Source organism: Coenobita brevimanus, chromosome 13 (assembly GCF_032717465.1).
Source record: "Coenobita brevimanus isolate Jiangsu-jjx chromosome 13, ASM3271746v2, whole genome shotgun sequence".
NCBI lineage: Eukaryota > Metazoa > Arthropoda > Malacostraca > Decapoda > Coenobitidae > Coenobita > Coenobita brevimanus.
In genome coordinates, this window is record NC_136966.1 from 39,748,368 (window position 1) to 39,774,805 (window position 26,438).

The following is a 26,438-nucleotide window of genomic DNA, read 5'->3' on the forward strand; positions in this document are numbered from 1 at the left end:
TGGTCCAAGCTTCACTTCCATATGTTAGCGTTGGTATCACAATACTGTCATACTCGTATAGTAACTTTTTCACTTCCATGCTCACTTCCCTGTTTCTTATTACTACACTCAGTGAACCAATAACCTTTCTTCCTTTTTCTACCCTTTCAAGCACTTCACCCTCTAAACATCCTTACTCATCACACTACCCAAGTACTTAAACACACTCAAATTTTCCATTTCCTCCTCATCCATCCTCACTGTACATTCACTGACTCCACTTCTTTCAAAGACCATAACTTTACTCATCCCTACATTCACCTTTAGATTCTGTTTCTTATACACACTCCCAAATTCATTCACCAAGCCTTGCAGTTCCCCTTCATCTTCACTTAACAACATAGTATCATTTGCAGACAACAGTACAGGGAGTTTCCAAACACTGCCCTCTCTTGTTAGGGCAGCTCCAACATTCACTGCTCTACCTTGTATCTCTTTTATAACCCCATCCATATACAGATTGAGCAACCATGGAGACAAGACACATCCCTGTTTCAATCCAAAACTCAAGTAGAAATATTCACTCAGTTCACCATCCACATGCACTGCAGCCTTAGCAGCCTCATACATACTCTTTACAGCAATCAACAACTTCCCCATCTACTCCATATGTTCTTAATACTTTCCACAATCCTAGTCTATCCACCCTGTCATATGCTTTCTCCAAATCCATGAGGACCTCATACAACTTCTTTCCCTTCTCTGGAAACCTTTCCAGTAAAGATCAAAGAATGAATATCTGATCAACACAACTTCTTCCCTTCCTAAAACCTTCCTGTTATTCTCCAGCTAATCCCTCTGTTATTTCTCTAACTCTGTCAGTAAGTATCCTACTATATACTTTTCCTATTACACTAAGAAGACAAGTGTCCTTATGACTACCACACACTTCTTCTTCCCCATTTCCTTTGTACAAGGGAATAATTATACCTGACTTCCAATCCTCCAGGACTCTGCCTTTCTTAATCTGCACATCTTCCATGTCCATTCTACTACTATATCTCCCTCATGCTACAGCATTTCACCCCACGCTCTATCAATTCTTGAGGCTTTTCCCCATTTTGACTGTCTGCATTGCATCCATAACTTACATCCTACTGGTTTCTTCCTCTAATCTCACATCCCTACTAGTATTCCCCAGCCACTTATACATGCATTACATTCATTCTCTATGTTCAGCAATTCCTTAAAGTGTTCTCTCCATCTGCTCACTTAATCTTCCTTCCTCACTGTTGGAGTAGACTGTAGCACCAGTCGAACAGGGCAGTACTCCCGAGGTTGATGGCAAGCTGGTGATAGGGAGAGCTGGAGCTCCCGTTTCACCAGCCCTCAGGACTTGATCCTGACCATCTCCCTTTGCTGAACATTTTCAGTGCATTCATTTACACAGAGAGTAGGCCAGCATGCTCTCATAATACCTCTACCTTCAACTGTCTACATCACACTACATGCACATAACATATCACACCTTCTATTCACATCGTTAGTAATGGCTGCTGCAATCTTACTATCAAATGAGGTGGTACCTCGGATTGCCACCACCGGCAGGGTAGGGCTGGCGGCGCAGGGTCCTCCCGGTCGCCATCAAGCGACTGTGCTGGCAGCGACTGTTGCTATTTCCGGGAATGCTCGTCTGCGAAGAAGTGACGGTGCAGCCTTATTCTTTACCAACATCCACGGTCTTACCACAAATTTAAACTCAGTTCATTTTTTCCTTCAGTCCATATCCCCTTTGGCCCTTTTCCTCACAGAACCACAAATCTCACCCTCTACCGATATATCTCCATTTTGTTTTCCCGGTTACCATCTCCTTACAACCTTCCGTAACAAGGGCGGCGCCTGTTGTTATATCAAATCCCATTATGCAATTGACACTATTTTAAACTTCACTTCATCCAGTTTTGATTACTCATTATATAAATTAAATTGTCAAAACTTTACCAAATATATTTCTGTAGGTTATCGTTCACCCAATGCTTCTTCGGAACCTAGTGTATTTGATTCCATATCCACTCAGTTGAGTAACCTTGACCTTGCCCTTGGCACCGAAATTACTATTTTGGGTGATTTTAACATACACAATGTTGAATTGTTATTGCATTCTGCCCGGACTGACGGTGCTGGTCTAGAGTGCGAACTGTTTGTGGAATCGTTTAATCTCACCCAGTTGGTAAAGCAGCCAACCAGAATACCTGATAATCCTGACCATAATTCCCATCTCTTGGATTTATTCTTGACAAATAATCCAGATCAATACAGGATAGAGGTACTGTCACCACTTGGATCCTCTGACTACAATCTCATCAAAGCCTCATTAGTTAACCCTCCCACACCTCCCTGTTCAGAACCTGTCAGGGTGACCCGATGGCACTTTGATAGGGCAGACTGGGATGGATTTAGAAATTACCAACAAAGCTCCAGGCCCAGATGGAATTCCGCCAATTGTTTTGAAAAAGTGTTCCCCTGAACTTGCCTGTGTCCTAGCTAAATTATTCAGACTATGCATACGTACTTCTTTATTCCCAAATTCATGGAAAGAAGCCAATATCCACCCAGTTCCGAAGAAAGGAAGTTCGTCTGACCCCTCCAATTACAGACCAATAGCTATCACATCTTCTTTTGGTAAGGTATTTGAAACTTTAATTAATAAGCACATTGTTAAACATCTTGAATCCAACAACTTAATTAGTGATAGACAATATGGTTTTTGCCACGAAAGATCCACCATTGACATACTCAATCTCTTAACTCATACCATTCATCAATCAATTGATCTTTTTGGAGAAACTCATGCAGTAGCTCTTGATATCTCTAAAGCTTTCGACAGAGTATGGCACCATTCCCTGCTGTCCAAACTCCCTTGCTATGGGCTAACGTCTTTTGTTCCTTTGATTTCTTCATATCTTAGTGACAGGAAAATAAGAGTAAAAGTAGATGATGTATATTCCAATTTCCACTCAATTAACGCCGGCGTGCCGCAGGGCTCAGTTCTGGCGCCAACCCTATTTCTGGTTCATATTAATGATCTCTTATCTGTCACCCACAATCCCATTCACTCATATGCAGATGACTCAACACTACCTAGTTCATTCACACTCAGACATCCATTTACAAAGTCTAATATCTCCACCTCTCAACTCAGTACAGCCATCTCCATAAATCAAGATCTATCTACAATCAGTGAATGGGGACAAAACAACCTTGTCTCTTTTAATGCTAGTACAACTAAGTATATACAGTTTACTAATAGACAGATATTGCCAGATTCGTACATTACCTTTAGTGCTACTAATATTCCCATCTCCAAAAGTATTGAAATTCTTGGCGTCTCACTTAACAGTGCCCTCAGCTGGACATTTCATGTCAGATCACTTGCTAAAACCGCCTCAAAGAAACTTGGATTATTGTACAGAGTCCGTAACTTCTTCGCCGGTGAACAGTTAGCTATAATTTATAAGAGTCGTACGCTTTCAGCTTGAATATTGCTCACCCCCGTGGAATGGTTGTGGAGGGGTTGCATTAAGACAACTAGACAAAATTCAGAACAAAGCTGTTAGAATTATTAACAACCCTGCCATTACATATAAACTACCTCCCTTGCAAGTAAGAAGGAATGTTGCCTCCCTTGCATTATTTTACAGATAATTTTTTGGCAAATACTCAGACGAAGTTGCGTCCATGGTGCCACCTCTCCATGCCCTCCCTCGTGCTACTCGGGCATCTGGTAGCGCTCATGATTGGAGTGTCACTCAGCCATATTGCAGAACTTCTGCCTATGAGAATTCTTTCATTCCCCAAACTGCATCTCTCTGGAACTCGCTTCTCCAGAGTTGTTTTCCTCCAAATTTCAACCCACAACTGTTCAAGTCTAACTGTTACAGATATTTTATGAACGGAGGACACCAGTAATCTGGTGTATGGAGTTTTTTTTTTTTTTTTTTACTCATTTGTTTCTCCTTCCTCTGTTCTGTTATTTATTTTAAAAAAATATATATATAAAAAATGAATAAATGTACCATTTGTATCTTTCACTGTCTGTCTAACTTCATTGCCACCCTGTCTAACTCGCTTTACCTCTGTCCAGAACATTATCTGACATTCCCTCTTACTTTACACTCAGATTCCTTCCAAATTCCTCCCAAATTCCTCATCCAGTCTCTTACTCTCTCTTACCAATCTTTTCACCTCTCTTTTCCGTTCTGCATATAACTATGTTTTCCGTCTTTCAACTACTTCCATGTCCCTGTTTCTCATCCACTCACCATATGCTTTCTTCTTTTGTGCCACAGCCTGTCTCACCTCTTCATTCCACCATGCTGTTCCCTGCACCCCCTTTTGTCTTCTCATCACCCTATACACTACCTCACATGCTGCACAGATTTCTTCTGTGAATATCTTGCATACACCTTTCACATCCCCCATCTGCTGCAATCTATATTTACCCAGTCACTCCACTACTTCCCTCTTATATTCTGCCTTTTTCTCATCCTCTTGTAACTTTTTGACTCCTTGCATATACTACTTCCTCCCGTCCTTCCCTTCTTCTGTTTCTCCATTTCATTTGGACCTTGATGCTCACCACCACCAAGTGGTGGTCAGAAAGTCGTATCCCCCAGCCTCTAAATGCTCTCGCATCCATTACACACCTTCGCATCCTTTCATCCACACGCACATAATCATTACCTTCCATTCATTCAGTTCACCACCCACCCTTCGGAACACTCGCCATGTATACCTGTGGATTATTTTGTGCCTGAAGAGGGTATTAGCTATCACCAATCCCCTCCTGACACAAATGTCCACTAAAGCACTGCCATTCTCATCCATTTCTGCAGGCACACCCCACTCACCAACTACTCCATCCACCTTCACATTCCCTACTTTACCATTCATATTGTCATTCAAAAATACAAAAGGACATTAAAAGTAGAAATACACTTTATTTATCGCTATATCAATTGCTTGTAGCCTGTGTATATTAAAACCACAGAGAATACAAACGAAAAAATCAAATACAGTGAATATTTACACATTTTATTTACCTTAAAAGTACCCCATTTTTGTCAGATTCATACTCCACACCTATGTTATGGTATTTTTCCCACATTCAGTCTTGATTCAGTGTATTATGAAACTGCTGTAACTTGCTTCTGATGTCGTATTACCCACAGACAACACATTCACTTCCATAACTGAAAAAATATGCTTTAACAAACAAATCAAATGAAATATGACACAAGTCTTCTCTGCTTAGCCAACTGGTAATCAACAAACATGCCCCTGTATAAAGCACACTACATCATTGCCATCACTTGTTATGGACTCGCACTAACCTCTAAATACCTCCACATTAATATAAAAATGTAGCACTATTGTATACATAATAAGCAAAAAGCAAAGTACTGTACAATGTTTTACAACTGACTTTCATTATAGCAAGGGTGTTTAGGAACATGGGAGACTGTTGTCAACCCGCTTCTCTCAATATCGCTCCTTAACTGTCAGCTATATGTTTGCCTTGGACCATCAACAATTAACAAAACATATTTAACTGATCAGAATTTACTAAAAGTTTTTTTTTTCTTTCACAAGCCATTTTATGTCCAGTTTAAAATACAGTAATGGGCAATGAGTAAAGACATCGGCATTAGGTCAGATGCATCACCACATTATTACTGTTACATCCCCGTCCCACACTGCCACAGGCCCCAGCAGTAGTAGTTCAGGATAGGAAGGACGTTGCCCAGTGAGTTGTTCCTCTTATGGCCAGTCTTTCAGTGTGTATCAACAAGATCAGCTCAGGTGTTGTAAATAAACACTGGGTTCAAGTTTGCAGTCTTTATTTTCCAAATAATTACAGTTATGCTTGCCAACTACACTTCAGTGTTTTCATACGTACGGGGAGCTATACAGTCGTCACTAGCTGCACTAACACTGAACTGAACTCAAACTGAACTGAAAACCCTCAAGTCCCTTTGCCATCCTTATATAAGTTTCCTGTTTACTAGAATGATGTACTGCATTCATGGAGAATCAATGGTTCCCAATTCGGAGACATCCAAAGTATCCAGAGTTTACTTACACTGTGTAACACTTTAAAGTACTGTACTGTATTTAGCATACAAACTGAGATAAAATTACATAATTTAACAAGCAATCATAAAAAATAGAAAAAACATTACAGAGGAAAAGAGCACTGACATTAATGTACAAATTTACAAAATAACTCACACAAAATGGCAGGCTAATTGGCAACTCTGACATGTAACAGAAAAATATGAGAAACACTGAGAACGCTCCAATACATCATATCTAGCAAATCCCGCTTCTCAACACTACCCCTTCCCTAGTCCTTTGTCTTCCCAACAAAACTACACAATATCTACAAACATAACCCTTAATCCAAACTAAACATTTAATTACTGTACACAAAAAATTGTCCTTCCACTTATCATGTCTTTTCCCATGTGTCCTCTGACAATGTCCCTGCTCCTCCACACAGCTCACTCCTCCTGGAATGTCTTGCTCCTCTTCCTGATGCACTTCTTCCCTTGGGAAACTGTCACCACCCTCTTGTACTTCAGCCTCTTGGTCCTCTTAGACATCCTCAGCTGCGGGTGAACACGATTCCTTGGAGACGTCCCAGCTGTACTGTCCTGGCCCATGGTGCTGCCACAGACGATTCATGTGTACCACCTTTGGGTGAGATTTCCTGCCTCACTGAGTCTGGTACATTACGTCCGGTACATTATGGCAGTTCATCACAGTGTAAGGCACACCCCACGGGCTTTGTACCTACAGTGACTGTCCCTTCTCCCGCTGCAGATTGTATAATCAAACTTTGTCACCATCCTTGAAGCTCACCTCACTTGCCTTGGCATTATACTTGCACTTCATCACTTCGCCTGAAACCTTTAGAGCTTCTTGTACTTAACCCCTAGGTGCCAGTCCATGTCATATGGCGTTTTGTAATGGCCTATGGTCCACGTCATGTGATGTTTTAATTTTTTACCGGCACGTTTGAACTTAGTAGCGTGCCATATGGACTCAGAGTTTTGTCCCGGCATGGCTGGTGCGCAGGGTAATGCTGGCTGGCCAGGGGAGGGGGCGGGGGTGTGGGTGGGGGAGTGGGAGGGCAGCCCAGGAGTGAGGAGGGCTGTGGTGGAGGGTGGTGGGAGGCTGGCATAGGGGGAGTTTGGCTTTGGAACCAGCTGATACTGGTTCAGGGTAGGCGTAGGGGTTGGGAGGGGTGGGGTGGGGTGGGGTGGTGGGGAGAGCTACTAGGGGGCCCTGAGGGGTGTGGGGGAGAGTGTATGGGTGCTTGAGTACACTTGTACTGACCACAGCCAGACTTTAGGGAGTATCATACTGTCAAGAATTACTAAAAACAGTAAAATAATGTGTAAATAGTGTGTAAGTAATAGTGAATAAATAAATAGACATAAATTTGTTAGAAAATAAGTATCATGGAAAACATAAAATAAGCCAACCTTTATTAGTTATTTTCTTGTGTTTTTTTTGCTATTTTAGCTGTAATATTGTGTTCATACAGCACTGTGAATTAGTGAGAGAAACAATACACACTCAACATTTATTTTGGCACCAGGTAATTCTCTCTCTGCCCTCCACCAATACCGCCAACACACCACCACGACCTTGAACATGTTCAGCCCAGCCACCACACACTGGCTCCCTCACACCACACCACCACCTCCAAATCACCAACAGAGAATAAGTACATGCTTTTTGTGTATTTTTGTCATTTGTGATTGTAATGGAAAAAAAAATACTGGGGGGAAAATTGAATTGATTTTCCTGAAAATAACCTGGTTCTGGGACATGGATAGGTCTACCCATGCCCGGTGCCTGGGGGTTAATAATGTACCTCAGCCAGCCTTTCTTGAAGATGCTTCGGATAGCTGGAGGTGTCTGTAGGCAGCTCTTCACCAGGTGGTCTTCACATTAACAAGTCAACAGGTAAACGTAACTCGTGGCCCAGCATCAGTTTTCCAGGGGTGTAGCCAGTAGACTCATGGGATGCAGACCGATATGCCATCAGCAGTGCAGGTAATATCTGGTCCCATTCCGTCTGTCCCTCAATGCAGTACTTGGCCAGTTCTTGTCCCAGGGTCCAGTTGAATTTCTCCACCATCCCACCTGACTGTGGCCTTAATCAGGTCGTCCTAGTCTTCTTGATCCCCAGTAACTTTCAGCATTCACGGAACACAGCAGACGTGAAGTTTCTACCCTGGTCTGAATGTTGCTCCTGTGACATCCCAGAATGACAGAAAACCTGGTCAACCAACATCTAAGCAACAGTCGCGCTTCTTGATCGGGGATGGCATAGGCATCAGGCCATTTTGTGAAGTAGTCCATGGCAACACATATGTACCAGTTTCCTCATTCAGTGAGTGGCAGAGGTCCAGCAATGTCCACCATGAATCTTTCCATCGGTGCACCCACTTGGTACAGCTGGAGAGAGGCACAACCACGTTTCATGGGTCCCTTCTTGGCACAGCACACATCGCAGGCACGATACCACTCTTCATCCTGACACATGCCAGTCCAGTAGAACTACTGTCATAGCTGACTTAGCATTTTCTTCACCCCCAGGTGCCCACTAGTGATCTGGTTACGGACTTCTAAGATCCTAGACCTCATTTTCTTTGGAACCACCATTTGCCAATACTTGCTTCACCACATTGTTACTGTTACATTCCCATCCTACACTGCCACAGGCTCCAGCAGTATTAGGAAGGACGTTGCCCAGTGGGTTGTTCTTCCTATGGTCAGCCTTTCAATATGCATCAATGAGATCAGCTCAGGCGTTGTAAATAAACACTGCCTTCTCAAGTTCACTGTCTTCATACGTACAGGAAGCTATACAATCGTCACTAGCTGCACTAACACTGAACTGAACTCAAACTGAACTGAAAACCCTTTAGTCCCTTTGCCATCCTTATATAAGTTTCCTGTTTACTAGAATGATGTATTACTTTCATGGAGAATCAGCGGTTACCAACTCGGAGACATCCAAAGTATCCAGAGTTTACTTACACTGTGTAACACTTTAAAGTACAGTATGTAGTATACAAACTGAGATAACATTACATAATTTAACAAACAGTCACGTAAATAATTATAGAAAAAAAGAGCACAAACATTAATTTACAACTTTACAAAATAACTCGCTCAAAATGGTGGACTAATTGGCAACTCTAACACGTAATGGAAAAATATGAGAAGCACTGAGAACCCTCCAGTACATCCTATCTAGGAAATCCCGCATTTCAACATAATATTTTGCCTTTCAGAGCAACATGACCAAACTGCTAGAGTGGGTGACAGGTGCAATCCTCTTCTTGGGCCCCTGGTCAGCTGTAGTCACTAACATGGTAAGTCAGGTAGTGCTTGCAAGAGTGCTGAACCCTACACTGTTAGTGTTCTTTTACAATAGTGCTTCTTAAAGTGATGAATCGTTCACCCAAGGGTGAATAAAATTATTTGGGGGATGAATGAAATTAGAGGGTTGAAAGATAGGTGACAGAAATATGAAAGGTCAGTGACAGTTTAGTCATGTTAAGATTTTTTCTATACTCAATAAAAAAAGGGCATTAACATTAAAGTGGATAGTAAGTTCCTATTGCATTTTAATGGCTGTAGAGCTGAGAATTTCAGTTTGTTGATTCGGTAATGCAGGGTGCTTCGGAGAAGGAAATGAACCATGGTTTGAGAAGTTTATCATGGTAGTGCAGATACAACCTAGTCACTGATGATCAGAAAACATGCATGCAGCTAAGCATAAAAGTGTTCTGATTGTCATTTTTGTTTTGATGGTGTCGTAGTTGTTGCTCAACACCGGTCTTTAGCAGACCTGTTGACCATAGGTAACCAACCCCCCCTATGGGGTTGCCCCATAGGTTCTCTACATCATTGATATTGTGTTTGCGTCTTAGGGTGCGGTCACACTTGCCCGAAACATGTGATCGACGTGATGAACCACCAAGTAAGAGCCGTTTCAATATCTGAGGCTGAATGTTGGACAGACCCCTGAGCCTTGCTTCTTCTTGACGATCACATGTTTGGAGCAAGTGTGGCCGTACCCTGAGTGTGGCAGGTGTTTTATATTGTGTGGACCTATTCTTCATGCATGACACATAATCATCTGTGCATCCACCCTACCCAAATCCAAGCTGGTAGCTGAGAAGGGCTGGGTGATGCCCCACTCTAAGCCTAACTAAATGAACCTGATTGTATCTGTTCAAGGACTCATATGATGTGTGGATGTCAGGACAGAGGCTTGTAATGCAGAGTTATGATCAGGGTGTTTTATTGTTCTGTGTGTGAAGTGAATATGTAAATGTTTCTTCATTTGCTGGTGTTGAAATGTTTGGAGGTGGGATATTGTTGTAAAGGGTTTGATAATGTTTGTGTGGTGATTGTTTTATGTGCCTGGTGTGTTGTGTCTCTGTGTCATTTAATGATGGGGGAGTTGACTGGCACAGGCTGCTGCATAGGATTGTATCTCTCATATCACAGTAGTCTCTGACAGGGAGGACTTTAGTTTCAGATTATAAATGAGCTATGGGAGTGGTTTTTGGTGTAGCCAGTGGTGATGCTTAAGGAATTGTTCTGCATTGTTTGCAAGGTTTTGTAGTGAGTGTTTGATAGGATGGGAGCCCATGTCAAGGAGTCATAAGACATCACTGGTCTAATGTATGTTTGCAGGGTAAAGAATGTTTCTTTTTGTTGCCCCAAATCTGGCCTTGTAGTTGCCCTGAGTGCACTGAATCTGGGAGTACTCTGATATCATTTACATGGTCTTTGACGGTGAGTCTGGTGTTATATGTCATTCCAAGGATCGTAGTGGAAGGTGTGTGTATGTGGCACACATAGGCATACATTGTTAAATGTGATGGGAGGGGAGGACCTGTGTTCATGTTTACTGCTGGTGATGAATATGATGGTGGATTTCACTGGAGCAATTGTCAGCCTGTTGTCCACAACCCTAGTTTGCTGTGTGTTAGGTGCAGACAGTGTCTGCAGTATGGTGTATGGTTGTTATGGTGATGTAATCCACATATTAAGCAATATCTGTGGGTGTCAGGGGTGTGGGAAGATCATACATGTGTAGATTGAAGAGTTTGAAAGAACAAAGCCTGATGGAGCTCCATTTGAGATATTTTGTTTGTGATGTTTTGCCCTTAAATATAACATGTGCATGTCTGCCAGGCAAATAGTTGGCAAGATGGAATTTGGTGTTGTTCTCCATGTTTGTGTTGTATATTTTGTGGATTAGTTTTTGTCAGGAGATGGCATCTAAGGCTTTACTAACACTATTCGTTGAGAGAAGTGTGCATTGTTTTGGTAAACATACACATTAATAAAAAGTTGTTTCAAAGAATCTGGCGTAATAACCGAACTGAAACTTAAATTAATCACACTGACCTGGCCTAGATTCAATCCCAGGCCCCCGCACATCATAGGTGCACACATTACCACTGAGCCAAAGAGAGGATCCCTGCTTTGCCTCAACGCAACATGGGCTTTTAGACACCCCATTACATCACTCTTTTCTCCCCTTGGTGATTAATTTGGTCAGTTTCGAACACACACATGGTAGCGTATCACATTGGAGGCCACCATTGGAGGCGCTGCAGACCACACTGGACAGCTCACCCCAGGGATGTAAGGTCTAAGACACTGTCAGCAACATCATTGCCCTCTAAGCTTCGCCTCACATCCCACACTACTGCCAACTAGTGTAATAACCGAACTGAAACTTAATAAATAAATCACACTGTCCTGGCTGAGATTCTGTCTCAGGCCCTCGTGCTTCATAGGTGCGCATGTTACCACTGAGCCAAAGAGAGGATCCCCCCGCTATGCCCCTAGGCAACGTGGGCTTTTATACACCACATTACACAAGGTACTAACACTGTTGTTCATGTAAACTAGAAAAAATAAATAGTTATTTTGTTTTAAAAAATTATGTGACTCCTTGTTTTCTTTGCATATTTTTAGGAGGATCAAAAACTTGATTAAAACAAACACTTAAAGAATGAGTTAATTATTTTTCCTGTGCAACAAGATTAATTATACACAAGGGTGGAAAGACCATAATGACCAAAAAGGTAAGGAAATTTAGTCATGGGTGGATGAATTTCTTTTCATAACAACTCCAGGGTGACTGACACTGAAATGACTTAAGAAGCACTGTTATACAGTCAAGATAATTCGATGATAGCAATGCACAAAACAGAGGCATACTGAAAGTGTTAATGGAGATCGTTTCTAACCCCTTCACTAAAAGAGGTTGTTCTTATTCCTATAAAGTTTGTCTAGTTGTAGCAAATATTAAACAACTTGTGAAGGAGGGTGTTATTGTTGTTACTTAACCGCAGTCTGTCTGGCCATGCAGACCTGTTGATTACAGGTAAGAAACTACTATGGGACTCTCAACAGGAACAGTACAATACATACAGGTACTGATACACAGAACCAGCACTGCCTTGTGATAGCGCCTCACTAGGGTCAGACCAGGGTTTTTGCAGCTGTTCCACTGAAGGTGCACAGTGCCACCATATGTTGACCTCTCATCAGATAAGGACAGTAATTAAGAAAAGGTAATAACCTTTAATTATAGCATAGTTCTCAGTCCTTGCCTTTCACCTCCATGTTAATTTTGGTAGATTCCCTGGTAACTTATGATGGGCAGTAAGTTTTGACTACACATTCATGGCCTCATCACACTGAGGTTGGAATTGTATATTGTGAAAACTTTTCTGATCATGTAAGTCATAGTAGAAGTTGGACTGGGAACAGAGAATTTCATACGGCTACATTTGGATTTATTTATTTATTTTTTTGCCAATGTTATTGATGGTGAGAAACAGAATGCTAAGAACATGGCCCTATAAAGATGGTGTCCTCCCCTCCTCCACCGCCAGCGTACATGCATCAAAGTACAGTAATCCCTGTACTATCCGGACGCCCACTTTCCGGACATCCCACTTACCAGACATTGTGGGCCTGGACCTTCGGAACCCAAAAATGGCCAAAAAATGAAAAAAAATCCCCCCAAAATCCTTTTTTTTTTTGGGAGTGACTATTATCACCGCACAGTGATATTAAAGGTGACATTATGATCACAGCTCGGTGATATTACAGGTGACGTTATTATCACAGCGCGGTGATATTGCTGGTAACGTTATTATCACGGTGTACGGACATTGGCTAAGTGTTCTGAGGGTAGTGAAGGGGGATTGGGAGGGAGGGATATCAGGAGCTTTGTTTATCACTGGTAGTAGTTAGAGGCCAGTGAAGGGGGAGTAAGGAGGGAGATGGTGAGAGGGTAAGGAGGGGAAGTATTGAGGGAGGGATTTCAGGAGCTTTGTTTATCACTCAGACAAGTAGTTACAACATTAGGGTAGTGAAGGGTAAGGAGGGGAAGTATTGAGGGAGGGATTTCAGGAGCTTTGTTTATCACTCAGACAAGTAGTTACAACATTAGGGTAGTGAAGGGGGATTAGGAAGGGAGGTGCGGGGACGTGTTTTGTAAACAGTCGCCTCCACTCCCGCCACCGCAGTATAGTCTGGCATTCGACTCAATAGTATCAGTGACCTGCTGACCTCAGCCAAGGCAACATGGAGGAAGACAATTATGCAGAATATCCAGATTATCCTTCTCCTACCAGGCAAGACAACATGGAGGAAGACATGCAGAAGTTCCAGATTATCCTTCTCCTACCAACCATGAGCCAAACGACATGGAGTTACACACGTCAGCAGAACCACAGGAATATCCAGCTAGTTCATCTGCTGACTACGGGCAAGACGACATACAGGCAGACACATGTACCGGTACAGACACAACATCTGTCTTCAGGGATATTTTCTCCACTGACACGTTTAACTCTTTTGTAGAATTTGAGTACTTTTTCAAGAAATATCAGAATCACACAGGGTCCGTGTTTTGAGTGAAGTCTTCTAGCTCCGTTATCAGTGAAAATAAGCGTCGTCAGCAGCAAATCCCTGTCGAACTGAAGTACGGCTCTGTTTCATTCGTGTGTGTACACTACGGCAGTCCGAAACGGAAAGGACTGGGTATAAGACAAAAACAGCAATATCTTCCATGTGGCTGTAATGTGTTGGTGGCACTAACAGCAAGAAAAAACAAGCTGGTTATCACAAAGACGTATCTGCAGCATAATCATGAGGTCAGTGTAGCTAGCCAGAAACGCAGACTGACAAGTTCGGAGATGGGAGACGCAGAGGATGTAGTGAAACTTAACCCAGACAACAAGCAATTAAAATCCTTCCTCCAGGGTAAATACCATAAAGCAGTAACCATGCAAGATGTACGAAATTTGAAGCGGAAAGTGCAAAGTGAGGATGGAATGTCAGACATCGGTAAGTTGACAGAAATAGTGGATGAAATTGTGGATGCAGGAAAAGGAAAGGTAGATATATCAGCGGATGAAAGTAGGGCCATCCAAATGATTGCATTTGCTACTAATGAGATGATAAGCATGTACTGTAAATATCCAGAAATAATTTTCATGGATGGAACTTACAAAATTAACAGATATAATTAACCGCTCTACATGATTCTTGTCCAAGACAACCTAGGTCGTGGCAGGGCTGTCTTTTACGCATTTGTAAGGAGTGAAACAGCAGACATAATGCGGGAGGTAATGTCATCATTTTGTAGGATGATGGAGAATGTAAACCAGACCAAGACAGTTATGACTGACAAGGACCAGAACGAAATTCAAGCAGTCCGTGCCTTACTTCCGAAAGCAGACTTGTTACTTTGCAAATTTCATGTCCTGAAATATTTCAAGAAAAAGGTGTCTGAACTTGTGCTTCCTGTCACTAAAAAGAACGAAATTTTTGGTACTCTGAAACAACTTGTCTATGCCCATAATGAAAATTCCTTTCGGTCTACCTTGTCTGTGTTACAACAGCAAGATTCCAGTATGTTTCAATATATATGTACAAACTGGATAAACTGTAAAGATATGTGGGCCACATACCTACGGTCTGCTAAGTTAACATTTGGAAATGACACTAACAACCACATTGAAGCAGAAAACGGTAAACTAAAGCACTTCCTAACATCAACTACATCGATGTCTGAGTGCATACGTAAAATTATGCTTCATAATTCCATCTTAAATGATAAGCGAGCCTACAAGCAGTTTTTGCAGACATGTACATCCGTTGAATATGGAGTTCATGATGTTCTATTGAACAAATTATACAGTCAGTTCACGGAACATGCAGTTAAATTCATGATGAAACACCATAAGTTATCCAAGCCCTCAGATTCTTTATCGATCACATTAGATTCGCCTGGCCTCTTTGTTGTGAAAATAGGGTCTACTGACCAAAAAGTAATGAGAAAGGGTGAATCTGGTGCTGAACTCAGCTGCTCATGCACTTTTTATAGTATGTCAACATTTCTTGCCATGTAATCACATTATTGCCGTTGTAAGACAAGAGAATATTGATGTTTCAACTATCAGCATGCAGTCCCGATGGCGGAAGGGGAATACACTGATTCCTGCAGTGGCTTTAGAACCCAAGACCTCCATCATGCACATTACACGACCCCAGTGTCCAATGACCCCTGCCCAAAAATTCCGAGAGAGTCAAGAGACAGTGCAGCGCCTCACAGCAGTGCTAACTAATAGTGGAACTGAAGTGTACAAAGCACGACTTGATATGCTGAAGCGTATTCATACTTGCTGGGAACAGGGTAATGATTACCAGTATGCTGCTAGTCCACAGATGTCAAGCACATCAGCTTCACCGACGTTACACACATCAGCTTCACCGACGTCACACACACCAGCTTCATCGTCGTCACACACACCAGCTTCACCGACGTCACACACACCAGCTTCATCATTGTCACACACACCAGCTTCACTGACATCACACACACCAGCTTCACCGACGTCACACACACCAGCTTCACCGACGTCACACACACCAGCTTCACCGACGTCACACACACCAGCTTCGTCGTTGTCACACACACCAGCTTCACCAACGTCACACACACCAGCTTCATCGACGTCACACACACCAGCTTCGCCAATCACAACAGCAGATTCACAGCGACTACAGCGAATGAATGCTCATCTTCCTACGGTAAAAATGAGGGGTCGTCCTAAAGAGTCAAAGGTATTAGGACGATTTAATCATTCTAAAGTTGCTAAAGCTGGAGTCAAACGGAAAACAAGTAAGCAGTCCACAAAAGGAAGCAAGAAAGCGATAATTAGTAGTGATTCAAATGATGCGTAATGTTCTGTATACCACTGCCACTAAGACTGTTTAAAACTAGTACTGTTTAAATCTTACTGTGGCCTAATATTCAGTATGGAATATGGAATAAATGTATTTTCATAAAATACTTTTTGATTTTAATATGTAATAAATGTATTTTTATTAAATACCTTTTGATTTTAGTATGGAATAACTGTATTTTTAGTAAATACCTTTTAACATCCTATGATGGCAATTGATAAGTAACCATAAATTATTTCAGATTCTCGGTTAAAATACCGAAAAACATATGATCACCGACTGGTGATAATAAAGCCATTGTTCTTTTCACTGTGCGGTGACTATAATGGGATCAGTAATATCACTGTACGGTGATAATACACACAGCCTTTTTTTTTTCCCCACCCATAATTTGAAATTGCCGCGCAGCGCCAAACAGCTGTTTACACCACGGCCCCTTCACCCCTTCCTTCCTCCCCTCTCCCCTGTCAGGGTTGCCATTTGGTATTTTTCATTACCATATGTGGGCCAATTTGGTAATGAAAAATTTGTGTGGTAATGAATCAGAATAATGCATTACCAAATGGATTTTTCACATGTATGAGGATACACAGGATGGAGATGGTGGATTGTCTGCTCTATCTGATTAATCTGCTAGCCAACACAGCGTGAAAATAATCAACATGCTGTTAATTATAAGGAGAGTGATTACTTTAATTTCCACTTGTATATATAATTAGTGAAGAATAAATGCTAGCTTTACGAATTTGGTAATGAAAAGTTAAATTTGGTAATGAAAATTGAGGAGTTTGGTAATGTGGCCGAGCTCAGATTTGGCAACCCTGTCCCCAGTTACTGCCTAACCATTGCCGAGGGTGGATGTTTATGGCAATGGATGCCGCACGAGCTCCTTTTTGTGAATAAAGAGTGAATAAACTGCAATACCTCACCATTGGACCGTATGGGAATTTACAGTGTTGTGCAGTGTTAAGAAATTAGAATTTAGAGTGCAAAGGATTAAGTGTGGAGTGCAAAGTGGCGGTTGAAACTGGCGTTGTGCAATTAAGAACTGAATATGCAGTGTTAAACAATTATAACTCACAGTGCAAAGAATTAAGTGTAGCACAACACTGGATTACTGTATGTGCTTCAAGAGCATTTTCACAACTACCAGAGCCTTAGAGGAGGTGGCCACAGTCGTGCTGTAAGTAGCCTGTACACTGCTAAGTATTTTCCATACTTCTAATTCCTCATTCTCTGGTTCCTTTTCATTTACTTCATGCTTTATGGCCATTATTGGTGTGAATAGGGTCTTAAATAGGTTTAAATAAGTGCTATGCATCCGGTCGGGAGTTATTTAGGTGGCTTTCAAAGTTAGGTTGGGTTAGGGTCATAAGTACCAGTCCAGCAGGCAGGGGCCCACTATCCGGACGGGACCACTTTCCGAACATGCCTTTGGCTCTATTACATCGGATAGTAGAGGGATTACTGTACACAGTACCAAATGCCCAATTCCCTATTCTCTCTCTCTCTCTCTCTCTCTCTCTCTCTCTCGTTTTTGTCTGTTTGTCCATCTGTCTGTCAAGGTCCACAGTGTCATTGAAAAATGCCAGTTAGTGTCTTGACTACCCTTAAAGCTGTATAAATGTACAGTACATTAATGGTGATATTTTGGAACATGACTTACAACAAGGACCACTAGTACAGTTTGGCATAGTGCTGTATGTGTTTTGTGGTTCTAGTAGTAGAGTAGCTATTGCACTTGATGCACTTTTCATATGCTCTGTATTGTTCATATTTCATCTCATTGTGCTTCATGTGAGGTGGCATGAACTTCAGAATAAAGATATTTATAATGGTTAAAGAAAAGGTAATCATTTTAGTAACCATACCAAGACAGCACTTCCTCTTTGACCATATGGTAGTTACTGTGTGGGTGAAAATTATGTTTTATCAAATTGAAATAATTTCTGTATTTAAAGAACCCTCAGTTACCTTAGGGCTGTGTCTGAAAGTCATCTTGCTACCAACAGTATTCCAAATATATGGAGGAAAAATCACTTTTTTAGTTGCAGGCATTCTTGTTGATAATGATTTGTAAACTTATTTGCAACTCCTGTATGTCTAGATTAACACTTTTAAGCCATTTTGCAAGATTCTGATATGATTCAAAATATCAATGAGAAGGTGGAAATCCAAGCCAGAGGGTAATAGGAACAGTTCCCTTTTTGTGAGGGAGGTGTTAGTGTAATTAAAAATGACGTGGAGGGTCACCTATTGTAAGTGTTGGGCATCAATCCTGTGCAGTTACTAGTCATTTCTATTGCAAACATTTTACTGTGTCAAGCTTGTGACACACAAATCGGACCAAACAGTAAATAATCAAGCCTTGACTGAGGACTTAAGGTTAATACAGATATCTTTTGGACAAACTTCATGTGTAAATTCTCTTGGCTTGATTTTGACTGTTTGGTCCAGTTTGTGTGCTGCAAGCTTGACATACTAAGAAGAAATTACAGTACACAGGATTGGTGCCTAACACTTACTTAAATCAAGTGACCCCCCAAATGTCATTTTTATTATTTTGACACCTCCCTATCAAAAAGGGAACAGTTCTTATTATCCTCTGGCTTGGATTTTTGTATCCCAGTGTTTAAGCTCTCTATTTAAAAATATATTTAGATTACTTTCTGAGTCCTGTAAAATTATGGTTTCCAGTAATACAGGGATTTTCACAGGACAAGCCAGTGGTGCTTAGTGTATGCCTTGCTAATGATGTCTCTCCTCATCCCAGGTCCAGAATGAGTTCACAAGCCACTATTACCACGAGATCTTGCTTCTTCCCTTCTTCTTACTGGGGATGTTTGGAGTGGTATCCATTGCTATCATTGCTTACCGTGTCTACTCATTCAATGACTGTGAGGATGCAGCAAAAGAACTCCAGCAGCAGATTAAAGAAGCCAAGGCAGACCTGGCCAAGAAAGGACTTAAACTAGACTGAATACAGCTCCACATATACTAGTTCTGAGGCTAATACAAAAGAACACTGAACATTTGACAGTGGAGATTCCAAACTTATATACAAAATCTGACTTTGTATGACTTCCTTGACTGCATATTTTGTAAATGTGTTAAGAGTATGTTATACAGTGGACAGCTTCATTCATAAACTGTACAGCCCACATGTACAGTACAGTAAATCCTCTGCATACATGGGTAAAGTTTTAACTTGGGGGTACTGCACACCCAGAGATGTATATCCCATTATTAGAGTCTAATGTATTAAGTAGTACCTGCCAGATCATACCAGATCACAAAATGACAAGCTTGTTAAAGACATCTAAGCCTGTGATTGAAAATTGTTCATACATTTGTGGTATCATGCCTGCATAGTGGGCTACAGTATATGTAAGTTCCTTTGAATAACCATCTCTTCATATCGCATTTTAAATTCCTTTGTGGTTCAGTTCATGCAACACTCCAAGGCAAAGTTGGACCACACACTTGGGCAGACATGGACCCAAGCTTTAATTTGTTAATTACCATCTTACATTACTTGATGCATATCAGGATTCATGCCGATGACATTTAGCACATTTTGCTGACTTACTGAGACCACTTGAAGTTATTTTAAATATAAAATAAAACATGTATTTAATGACAAAACACAAAAGGAACATATAGACTGTAGATTCATCTCAACATTCTGAAGTTACTTCACTTATTCTTTTTCTAGGTGGCCTTCTGTGTTATGAATATTTACAAGGTTATAAACTCACACAACGCATCAGCGTGTTCAAGCTCACACTTGCATGCGTACATACACACAGTTTTACAATTTACAGGTAAAAAGGGAACAAATAGGAAATATTGTGTTGTGCCCACTCTGCCTCAGTGAGGTGTCACCTCACTGGGGCCAATGTGGACCAACGGTGGTTGTTCACTGTGACAGCCACGATTGTTCATATCATTTTTTTATGTTCCACATAAATTACTGTACAGACATTCAGATATCATCATCATCCGAACCTCCTTTCCTACCCTAGGGTAGGGTGAGGAGTAGCAACATCCAGACAGCCCAAGTTTGCCCAGTTCAGTGGGCCACACATCCATTCACTCATTCAAGCCTCCAGAATTCTGGCTCTGTCTAATAGGCCAAAAACTTTCACCACGTTCTATAGCTTCACATAAACGTATCAGTCCAAACGCTGTCACATCAAAAAGGGGTGCCAAATCCCTGATGTTGCACTCCTTTACACAACATGCATCCAGCCATCTCAATCTCTTGTTAGCTCCCTAACCTCGCCAACTTCTCTACCTCTTTTCCTCACACACTCATTCACCATATCCCTCCACCTTCTCCTTGGCCAACCTTGCCTCCCTCCTCCTGCAAATTCGCTCAGATATACCTTTTTTGCCACTCAGTTGTTATCCATTCTCTCCACATACGGTAACCATACCATCTCAGACTCAGTACACTGTCTTCAATTCTGGTGTCCACAGTCTTCCTCACTCCGGATCTTTCACGAATCACATTATTTCATATCCTATCCACTCCCTGCACTCCACAGTCCCATCTCCACTGCTCTTACTCATGACTTTTCATTTTCATACCACACCATAGTCTCACACCCATATGTTAAAGTTAGTACTAAACACTCCTTTGTGTAGGCCTCGCACAGCTGGAACACTCAAGCCCCTGTCTCTTATCAAGGCCTTCATAGCACCAGCTACTTTCCTTCCTTGTGTCTTTTCACTTCATTTGCACGTTTTCTTTCCTTTTGTATAACTGCACCCAGGTATTTGAACTCTCTCATCAATTCCAGTCTTTCTCCATTCACTGTAACATCACACTGGGAGTTACCTTCTCTTTTGATAATCATCACCTTACTTTTTTCTGCATTTACTCTCAAGGCACGACGCTCACAGACATCAGCAAAACTCTGCACTAGTCTATCAAGTTCTTGTCTGGTATTTGCAAGTAGCACTGTATCATCAGCATTCAACAAATTTGAGATATTCCAGCCATCACCAATCATTACCGGTGCCATCTCTCTGTCCATTACATGTCACCCCATTCACATATATATTGAACAATCTTGTTGAATGCCCACACTGATCGTGAATCATTCACTTAGATGCCCATTTACCCTTACACATGCCTCACTACCATCATAAAAACTCTTGACGGCACCTAGCAGCTTACCATCAACACTGTACATGCGCAAAACCTTCCACAATTCTTCTCTGTCCACTTTATTGTATGCTTTTTTCAGATTCATGAATGCCATAAACACCTTATAGTCCTTGTCACAAGGCTTCTCCACTATCTGTTCCACTGCAAATATTTGACCCACACATCTTTTCTGACTCTTAAAGCCACCCTGTGCATCACTCACTAGGACCTCTGATGTCTCTCTTACTTTCTCTATAATAATTCTTCCATATACCTTCCCTACAACACTCAATAAACTTATGCCACGATAATTCTTGCACTCACTTCACTCACCATGTGATATTCACACAAATATTCAGATATCTGTGACCAATATTAACTTCACATGAAGAAACTTTGCCAAAAAGTTAGTTTCTCGGAAAACAGAACACAGTTCGCCACCATGTTTACTCTTCCCGAATTTTGCACAATTTACTTAAAATTCTCTCATTTGGGTAAAACCAGCTGGATCAACATCATACTCGCATACAGTACACATTAGTGGTTGCTGTCGATGACAGATACCCAAAATAATGAAAAAAAAATTAAGTTTTCCACGATTAAAGTGACCCGGTCCGATCCTCCGTGGTTGTCTGTGTCATCCAGCCAGTGCAAACACTCAAGCCTGACCTCAGCGTGTCTACAAAAGACCTTCTGTGACCCGATTGTAAGTGCATAGCTTACTGTATAGAGGTGAAGCTCACATAAGATAGTGACATTAAAGAAGTCTAAATGAATAAAAATGTGGGACATGCTGCTGGTGAAACAGCATGCTGTGTAGTTGGCATGGTTTTTCTGCTCATACATTGTTCCTGGGACTGCCTTTGTTTTTGTCTGTGCATTTGAATCTGTGCATGTGGGGTTCATACATACAGAGGGTCTACTGTAGTGTCCTCTGGTGGTTGGATGTGAAACTTTTACTTCCTTGCTAGTACATTATTAATGCACCAGGCACTATGTAAAACAGTTCTGTATATATCCCACCAGCATTGATGCTGCATTAAACAATGTATGTAGATGTGTATCCCTGTTTATGAACAAGGTTGTACATGTATATTTGTTATTATTACAGGTGCATCAAATTTCATAATATGAAGATAAATATTACCATTTTTGTATACAATATGTATAGTGTTTTTATTTTTATGTTGGAGATAAGGAGTAATTAAAGATCATTGTATTAATCTCCTCACACCAGAGTAATTTTCTTCAGGGTATCAGTAATTCTTGCTACTTATGAATAATTCTGTAAATTTTAGGATCCCTCATACTGAAAGGGTTAATGTAGGTCATATCAAACCCTTCCATTTCAAAATGTCTGTCCCAGAATGAAGAAATTGTCTGACTATAGCAAGTATTTTGTATAATGTACATCATTGGATTTAAGGTGTTCATGCTTCATACAGTTCAATGACACATAGTTGAAATGTTTGTGAGACTGAGATACTTTAACCAAGCAGTAAAGCTATGGTCTATCAGTTGAACCAGGGAAGTACATAACATTAGGTAGCAAAATATCTTTCTGTACTTTATCATTGTTGTTACACTGGTATTTTCAGTGGCCTGTTGTTGTCAGCCTAACTGGACCATGTTGCCAAGGTTCACTGACATTGTTGACCTTATCTTTGTAGGAGTTCTTGTTAGGCATACTAGAGTGTATTGCATTTCCTACCTGCACTACTCTGATAAATTATTGAATCTATTACAGTTGACTCAAGGGTCTTCTGTTCACTGGAAATGTAGGGTGTTGGGAAACTGTCCAATAGGTGGGAGATGTGATAGTATTTTGTCTACATTGGCTCTCCTAATATCCCCCCTCCCTCTTTTTTTGTGTGTGTAATGTTGCATTACATGTGTGACACCTCAACCTCATTATGTAAAATGAAGATACAGCATCAGAAGATGCATTGCAACTTAATGGTAAGCCACTTATAACTTTGCACTTGTTACAACATACAGTATCTAATACTTTGTTGAACAGGTTATACCAGAGTCTGTGATATGAATCTCACGTTACAGGTGAGGATTGAACAGCAGATGTTCACGAGTTATTTGTTGTGCTGCATGTTGTTTTGTAATATTTTATACACCCATTAAATTATTGAAACTCCAGCTACCTTTATATTCTTCCCTGTGGGTGCTTGATAGATACCAAGGAAATATATTACTGGGTAGCCATTTAATTTCAGGGTGTACACATTAAAATTTAGATCATATTTATTATGGCTCCCGTATGCTTGCATGTGTCATCCTTGGTCACCTAACAGTGAAATTTTGTGATGGAAATGTGATTTTTTTTTTTTTTAAATACTGTATGCCAATGTATAATAAGTTGTATCATCTAGTAGAAATATTCAGTAAATTTGTCAATACCCATATTTTCCATGTAAATAACATCTTAGTAGTAGTAATAGTTGTTCCCTAGGCAGTCTGGCCGAACAGCCCCGACTCCCTAAGGAAGGCCATGGCCGAGACCAGGCTTTCCCACAGAGCTCTCAAGGAGTGTATGTTGTGTTGTTGGCATAGTGATTGTGTGCAGTGCAGTCTTCCATAATGTGCTTAACCCTTTGGATACGCAATTCGATCAACTGATCTTCCCTGAAAACCTGTACAGTACATGGAGCTGATTTTTCAGCTCTTACAGAAGTAAAAAGTTTTATGCCCAAGATTTAGAGCTTGAATTTACACACCTTATGCAGCAAACCAGAGCATTCTAGACCAACTGGTTACTGAGCTATAGCCTGTCAAAGATCATTAAAAACCAACACTGGCAACCCTTGCATATACTGAGAAAAGAAAAAAGTTGCACCAATTTTGGTATTATAGAATGAAAGATTTTGATTTTATACACCAGAAAATGTATGTATCATTCTCATATATGTTTACCAAGTAGCCACAGCAATAAAGTAGCTGGAGGTGGAGGAAGTATGAAGGGGTGGAGGGGGGAGTATGAAGGGATGGAGAGGGAAGAATGAGGGAGGATGGTGGGGGGAGTGTGGCATGGAAAAATCAGCTTTATAGAGTTGGTAAGGAGGAGCTGAGAGTCCAGTCACAAGCGAGGGAGGGGAAGAGAGAATGAAAGGTTTGGGGTAGAGGTAGGTGGCGAGAGGGCGGTGGGGGAATCATCCCCCCCCCCACCATGGGTAAAGGCCCGGATCCTCCCCCCCCTACTCAGGACTTAATTCTCGTTGGTTTGCATTGATATACGTCACAATCGGGCCGAACCCTAGTGTCCGAAGATTTTTGCAAAGGCTCCTCTATCGATTCTATTCGGCATCAAGCCAAATTCTGGAAAAGGATCGATCGATCCTATTAGTACTTTTTGGGTTAATAATATGGGGTGCTGTGTTACATCCTGGACAGGCATCAGCATCCAAGTCATCCAGCCTCTTTTGATAACCTAAGTGGGCTGGATGATGCCCACATCTCAGCCTGGCCAGGTGGACCCCGTCCTCACGAGGAAGATAGGATTCAGAAGGGTGATATCAGGAGGCCGTGCATGCAGCTGTGTGTTGTCTTTAAGTGACTGAATGGAGCGGCGAGTGAGTTGAGTATGGATATGCTTCTGGAAACTGGTCTGAGGGGGAAGAAATTACAATATTTGTGTATGATATCGTGTGCTAGGTGTTGTTTTGATGTTCCTTGGTGTGTGTGGATGTGCTGCGATGTAGTGTAGTGGATGTTGTGGGTTTGTGGAGGCTGCAGTGAGAATTTGGGTGCCTCTCATGTCCAGATGATCCTTGATTTTGAGGACTTTGGTATCTTGATGTAAGTGGTCTGTAGATGTAGTAGCTGTGCAGCCTGTGATTATTTTGGGGGCCTTGTTCTGTATGGTCTGTAGTGTGTTGTACTTTGTTTTAGTGAGGTTAGGAGCCCAAGCAAGGCTTGCATAATTCATCACTAAACGTATATATTGTTTGTATACTGCGGTGGTGGATCTTTGTTGTGTCCAATTGTTGTATGGCCAAGTGACCTCATGGCCTTAGGTCTTCGTGTTAATTTATTTTTAATGCTTGTGATGTATTGTTTAAATGACACTGATGTATGTTACACCAAGTATTTTGGGTGTGTTTGTGTGTGTGGTAGGGGAGTGTTGTTTCGGGTGAGGTGTGGAATGTGGCTGTGTTCTGCTGTCCAGTTTGTGAGAAGGGTCACTGTAGATTTGACTGGTGCTATTATGAGCCTGTTTGTGGTGAACCATTCGTGTAGTGTGTTTAGGTAAGGTTGGAGGATGTGTGCAGCTGTGTTTGCGTTTTGGTGTGTACATGTCAGTATTATGCCGTCTGCATAAGAAGCTGTATGTATCTGTGGTGTGTGGGGTGTGGGTAAGTCGTGCATGTATAGGTTAAAGAGTATAGGGGACAAAACAGATCCGTGGGGGAAGGCATTTGTGATGTTTCTGATGTTCGAAGACTGACCGGCAAATGTTACACGTGCACATCTGCCTGATAAGTAGTTTGCCAGCCATCTTTTTGTGTTATTGTGCATATTTGTGTTGAATATTTTGTTTGTGAGGTTGTGGCGGGGAATGGCATCAAAAGCTTTGCTAATGTCTAGTGTGACTTGGAGTGTTCTATGTGGTGGTCTAGCTGAATTCATGCCATCAAAAACTCTCTGTGTAAGGTCTGTAAAAAGAGTGTTTGTGGAGTGTAGTGGCCTAAAACCATGTTGTTCTGGGGCTAGGGGGGTGTGAGGTGTAACTAGTTGTAGGACCAGTCGTTCAGTGACTTTGGAGGGGGTGCAGACGAGTGTGATGGGGCAGTGTGAGGAAGGTAATGTGGGGTCTTTGTTGGGTTTGGGGATAGTGATGATAATGCTATGCTTCCAGATGTTGGGTATTATGCTGTGTGAGTAGCTGTAGTTTGACATGTTGGTGAGTGCTTGTATG

At 41.5% G+C, this 26,438-nt stretch overlaps 1 protein-coding gene across 1 annotated transcript in view; it reads left to right on the plus strand.

Moving 5' to 3' along the window:
- Positions 1–21,117, plus strand: part of LOC145414219 (dolichol-phosphate mannosyltransferase subunit 3-like) — a 55,589-nt gene extending 34,472 nt beyond the window's left edge. The window contains exons 2-3 of the mRNA XM_080283800.1: positions 9,354–9,434; positions 19,130–21,117. Coding sequence (XP_080139926.1) covers positions 9,360–9,434; positions 19,130–19,336 — 282 coding nt within the window. The 5' untranslated portion in view covers positions 9,354–9,359 and the 3' untranslated portion in view covers positions 19,337–21,117. The remainder of the gene's footprint in view (positions 1–9,353; positions 9,435–19,129) is intronic.
- The last annotated feature ends 5,321 nt before the right edge of the window (positions 21,118–26,438 follow it).